This window comes from Condylura cristata, unplaced genomic scaffold (genome assembly GCF_000260355.1).
Source record: "Condylura cristata isolate star-nosed mole 26May11 unplaced genomic scaffold, ConCri1.0 scaffold00007, whole genome shotgun sequence".
NCBI classification, from domain to species: domain Eukaryota; kingdom Metazoa; phylum Chordata; class Mammalia; order Eulipotyphla; family Talpidae; genus Condylura; species Condylura cristata.
The window spans coordinates 8,842,181-8,848,642 of record NW_004567108.1 but is presented as its reverse complement, the minus strand read 5'-3'; the positions used below and the strand labels follow the sequence as shown (position 1 = coordinate 8,848,642).

The 6,462-nt window shown below is 31.9% G+C and overlaps 1 protein-coding gene across 3 annotated transcripts in view; it reads left to right on the top strand.

Moving 5' to 3' along the window:
• Positions 1–6,462, top strand: part of CDH12 (cadherin 12, type 2 (N-cadherin 2)) — a 746,064-nt gene that overhangs the window by 657,745 nt on the left and 81,857 nt on the right. For all 3 annotated transcript variants that reach the window (XM_012721921.1, XM_012721922.1, XM_004678065.2), the window contains one exon: positions 1,416–1,535. In XM_012721921.1, coding sequence (XP_012577375.1) covers positions 1,416–1,535 — 120 coding nt within the window. The remainder of the gene's footprint in view (positions 1–1,415; positions 1,536–6,462) is intronic.

The window sequence follows — 6,462 nt, the reverse complement described above, 5'->3', positions numbered from 1 at the left end:
CCATATGGTACTGCTGAAAATGTAAAGCCTGATGAGGAACTGAAATTAAAAAAAAAAAAAAAAAGAGTTTCATATTCTCAAAGCCAAACAATGAGTTTGAAAGTCTCTGAGACGGAGGTTTTGATCCTTCCTCAACTTTAGACCTACCAATCTCTCTCCTTTTCTACACTGGCTCAGTTGTTATCTGTCTCTAACCATTAGTAACATAATATTTATATTTATATTAAATGTGATATGTTTGGTTTCACCTTTTAAAATTCAGAATAGTAACATCAAACAAAACAATGAGATACTTAAATTGTCACTAGCAAAGAAGCTTATCGAAAATGTCACTAGCAGAGAAGCTTATCATAATAAATAGATGAAAAAACATAGGGAAAAAAAGCCCTTTCAATTTTGTCTAGTACATAAAATAACTGATTCTTAAAAACTAAGAAAAGCTACAGATAATTTGGATGGTCTCTAATGTTTTTCTGTGTTGAGCCCTTAAATTCATTCAGCTTTTAAGACTTAGAGGTGCCACTGTAGCTATAATTATCATTATTAGCAGTCCTGTCTCATATATTCTGTCCTAATTAAAGCTTTTTCAAAATTGATCTCACATTGCTTTACAATGATGATGATTCACAGCCATGAGGCTATACCCCTTCAGATGCAAATAACCAGACTATAAACCCCACCATGGCACCTTAGCCACCTCCCATACACATACACATATTATGCAGTTGTTGACATTTAAATTGCAAAGTATTTGCACCTTCTAATTTTTTCTAAATTTTTGGTAAGCCTTCAAGCCTTTAAACTTTTCTACTGATATTGTAACCATGAAAGCATAACCATAAAACATTGATAGTAAGCATCTATAGTAAATCAATAAACCTATCACAGTGACCTTCAACTAAATGTCTAGCTACCAGAAATGGACACCCATTTTTAAATAGTCTTTTGAGCCCTCCCTGGTGGCTCAGCTGGTTAAAGCACAGCTAAGAGGAGCTCCAAGCCACTGCAGCAGAGTTCCATCCCTGGCCAGGGAGCTGACCCACATGGCACAGCAGGCTTCTCCTGTCCTGCCCACTGCGCCCTTCAGCAGTGTATTTCAGTACATCTGCCTGTTCTGTACCCCACTTTGTCTTTTGTAAATCCTCCCATCCCTGCACCTCTGGCCTGTACCAGAGTTACCAGTTCTCGCATGCATAATTATTTTTTGAAAAGTCTTTAAAATGCGTATTCTTTATACTAACAGCTTTGTCACTCAACATTTTGGTTAAAATAGTTATTCTCTGACATCAGACACTGACAGAATCATTGATTGCGAAAGGCCAAATTCCAGAGGAAAATGGTGTCCAGCAGATAATTGATCTGCCCTTGAGGTCTGCAAATCGAAGATGCTAGAATCATCTTCTTTCTGTTCCCAGGTGCGTATGTGCTCCAGGTCAAAGCCACAGATGCCGATGACCCCACGTACGGAAACAGCGCCAGAGTCGTTTACAGTATCCTTCAGGGACAACCTTATTTCTCCATTGATCCCAAGACAGGTAAAATTTTTATGTGAAACCATATTATGAGTGCCCTTTAAATATTTAAGCTGTGATTAAATGTTGGCCTAAGAAGTTGCCTATACTAAATAGTTGCCTATTCAATGTACCACACATTAAACAAATGAATATCTGATCTTACTTTTCTGCCCCAGAACTATTTATTATGTGTTAATATTTCTGTATTATTTTATGTAAATATTAACAAATGTGTAAAGTTCAGAGTTGGTAGAGATTATGTTTGTTTTCTTATATCTAAAAAAGTATAGACTTTTGAGCCCTCCCTGGTGGCACAGATGTGAGGAAGCTGCACTGCAAGCTAGCTGCAGCCGCTTCAGTGTGAGTTCTATCCCCCGCCGGGAGGTGACACCATGGTACAGCAGGCCTCTCCTGTCTCGCCCGCTGCTCCCCTCAGCAGTGTACCTCGCCAGCTGCCTATTCTGCTCCCCACTCTGTCACTGGGGGATCCTCTCACCACCCCGGCACCCTTGGACTGTACCCCAGTTCTGTAGGCATAAATAAATCTAAAAAAAAAAAGTATAAGCTTTCTAACTGGATAGTGTCACTCATAGCAAGAACGTAAGGGAGGGGAAAAAATGGCACATGGGTGAATTGATTGTGGGAAGTCCATGGGGATTACAAACAAGATGAAAAAATGCACAAAATGAAGAATGATATAAAAAAATTATAGACTTTTCAAAATTCTCCTGGCCATAAAATAGATGTAGTTTTACGGTTCGTTTATATTTTTATTTTTTTGTTGTTGGGTTACACTTGGGACCTTTGATTGATATTTTATCAAGAGTTATAGATGGTGAATTTGAATTAATATAGACTTCTTAGTAGGAGGGGAAAGGAAAGTGTTGACAAACGAAATAACAAGATCACCAATCATCCTGATCTGTGTTTTTGAAGTCAGTCTCATTTTTAAGTCAAACCATTTAAGTTACAGTTTAATATGTGAGAATCTATGGGAAGCTCAAAAAGAACAGAAAGATGTGCACAGGGAAGACTTTCTAGTCTCTTTTAAGTGAAATGAGGTTCCCTGTTTCTAGAGGATTTGCTTTTGAATATTGAATAATTCTTTTGTAAATCAGGCATGCAGACAGTGATCCAAATGAATGGTCCATGCCACAGTTAAAGCAGAAACTGTGCAAGCAGTTATTTTATCAACTCTTATAGAACACATGTTAATAGACTGCATGCTGAATTCAATACTACTTACTGCAGTAGCTTAACCTAATTGAATCAATCCTTTATATGGTAATGCTACTTTTTAAACTTGTAAACACATCTTTAAAAATGCTACATTGATTTAAAAGGCATCAATTTTTGACACTATACATGCAAATGGATCAAACAACTAAAATTTAAATTTCCTCAGAAGTGTGTACTAATCTCTGATATAGTAATTAAATAAGGTTAATTAATACTTAACTGGGCATTAATGTTGCCTAGGAATATTGTCAGTCAAGTGCAGGTAATCTACAAAGTTGTGTCAACACACCTGCCTTTTCCTCTTCATTTCTTATCCTCCTCATCAAACCAGTAGGGTGAGATCAAATATTGAAAACAAGTAAAGAAAGAAAACAGAGATGTTCCCTTAAGTAGAGCTAAAAAAAATAAATAAATAAAAAGTAGGATGTAGTTAAGAAAACATCAATGTGGAAGATAAACCAAATCTTTTAAAATAAATAAAGTCACAGACAAATGTGAAAAGTGTTACACCTATATTGTATTATCTTCAAAATTATGGTGATGAAGATACCTTGGCAATATCAGTGCTGAGCAAGTTTTGTTGTTGATACTATTTTATTATGGGAATCCATGTATTTTTTTTTCTTTTTCAGATTCCAGCTGATAGTATGTGTCAGTTTTTCTAATTTTATTTCCTTTTATATTAATATATATATATATATATTAGTATAATATATATTAATTTTATATTTTATATAATATACAGAAGTACACAAAATACATAGAATATATAGACATATCAGTAAGGACAACATATGTCTTTAGATTTCTTTAGCCTTTGAAAAACATTACTCAGGGGCAGAGAAGATGAAAGAAAGAGAAAAGAGGACAGGTAGAGATTGGTGAAGGCATTGTATTAGAGAATATTTAATAGTGATAATATACTTACAGTAGATGTATTAATTAAATCTGACATGTAGGAGAGGAACGATTAAGGATTTAATGTTGAAATACCTGTAGATAGGATGAAAATGACAAAATAAATTCATTCAAAGATGAAATTAAGTTCAGAGCAAAAATTAAGAATTAAGTATAAGACAAAATAAAAATAATATAAGTCAAAACACATGTTCTCCCTTTAATTGATTCCAACAATAGATAGATTCCAAAACCTTTAGAAAATATTGCACAAAACAGCATGAATATTGTATATTTATAATAGGAACTTTAATTGGGTACATGCATATTTATACACTGCTTATTATTTAGAACTAAGGGTGAAGCAATTCTAGAGTAAACTATGTAATAGATTTTTTTAAGCATTGATTTTTACTGGAGACAGAAATCTTGATACTAACAATGCCTCAGACCACTAGACAGGAAAAGAGTGTATGATGATGGACTTCATTAATAGAATGATAACTAGTTCTTCATGCACAGAAACCATTAAGAAGAATTTTTGTCAAATTTATCACCTTGTGGTAGATATGAGTAAATAAAAAATCAAGGATAATAGCAATTTCCCAGAAATAGTCTCCATTAGTTCCAGCCATGTAGCTGCCTTTTATGATTCCTTTTGCTGTTGTTAAATAAAATGCATGAAAACCTAATTATCTAAAATTTTCCACATCTGAGTATATAATACAGTTTAAAGTAATTTTTAAAGGCAGATTCTCATCAAAATTCCTGGTGTCTAAATATTTATGAAAGGATATCTTTTGTTATTCATTTGGAATGAGAAAAATAAAGATATGCCCTTATTTATATTGCTATTAGAATTGCATTGCCGTTTATATTGCTCTTTGGTTTCATATGTATTTATAGTGCTATTACTTATCCTAGCATCTAAATAAGGACCAAATGATTATGATGGCCTTATTTATAAGTAATATAAAGTGATACATTCTTTAAAATGAACCCAGGGTTAATTGGTCTCTTTAAAACTGGATAATTCTGAATTTTTTGGTATAAATTATGAAATAATTTGTTGGAAATTAAATTCAAATAGATTCATGTATGTATCACATATGATAATTAAATGACATTTTAACCCCCAAAATGAAAATAAAAATCTATAAAATCTTCAACACCATTTAAAATTTGTAAAAGGTGAAAATGCTTTCATATCAGCAATCTATTAGTTTCCCACATTTGTATATTTAATGCTTATTGATGTTAGAAAGTAGTTGTAATGCAGAAAATTTTAAACTATAAGCATATAGTGTATTATTCAGTGCATGAAATCAATATGATAAATATTCTATAACATTAGGATTATAATTAGTTATTTTAGAAAGACAATCATTACTATGAATATTTTACTTTACTATTTGAAAAAGCATGTGATACAGCTTTATCACAGTAACATTTTATATCTTTAAATTTTTCTATTGTATATTACATATAACTTAAAATTTATGTATAGCTTTTTAAACATAGTTTAGCACATCAAGCATGCAATACAGTTTCAGCATGTTTATTATATAATTCATAAGCACATAATTCATCAGAAGAGCCATCAAATGTCTTCACACTGCTGTGGAACCGACACATCATCCATCTCCAGACATTTTTCAAAATATGTCCGTTTAGATGTGTGGTCGAAGTCAACACGTCCTTTATATGTCTTATTTTATATAAAACTTACAGTTAGAGTAAGTAAAACTGCCACAGTCAAATTAAAATTAAATTAATTATTATAGCATAAGTATTAGCATGGATAAGTACTAATATAATGCATATGTTAAATGGATACAATACTATGATTTCTGTAGGAAGATACTGATATTAAATTAATGTGACTACAATGGGCTTATGAATATGAACCCAGAGTTGTATATAAGTGTTATCCCCTCCCACTTTTTATTATCTGTTTTGATATTTCATATTTTGTGATCCTGCCTTAGATTCTGTTTTGATAAGTATGGTAACTGAGAGAACTAGTGTTTTCTCATGATTTTACTTCTTTGAGGTTGTCAATACCAGCTTCTAGAGAGAAATTAAAATGACCAAGACTGTGTCATGAAAGACATCTCCGTATCTTGACTTTATTTCAGGAACTTAAAAATATGTTTGTTTTAAGCCCCATTTTAAAATTAAGGAATAAATAATTCATTATAATTTAAGCTATAATTTTATAATACTGTATACATATTTGCAATGTTTTATAGCTTAAAAATATTTTTGCTAATAATTCAGAGTAAAATCTTACAGAATTCATACATAAGACATGTATTGGTGAGTATAACAAAATATTGCCTTCCTTCAAGGAAAAAAAAAAGAAAGAATATTTGCTGCTGCAGGTTCTCTCTCCTTACATATATTTTGCATTGAAATAAAGTGATAATGGGCATAGCAAGACTAGGAAAATAATAGATGCTATTAAATCTAAGAGGAACTATGTTAGGGAAATGGATCATTATTAAATTTAGACATGTGGTTTAACCAATTTTGTAATATTTTACATGTATGTATTAAAATTGCATGACTAAAAATACACTTCAATGATTTTCTTGGATAAGAAAATTCTACACTGTCACATTATGGCTATCATGTGTAGTTATGGACACAAGATTTTTATTAACATTGTATAAGCGTACACTGGCTTTTGAAAAATCGATTTCACATTCTAGACTAATTTAAGATTATAGTAGTGTGAAACTGAGTTACTTTTTCTATGATTTGCAAAAGCAGGTCTCTCATAAATTTTAATGCAATTTAACTACAGAAT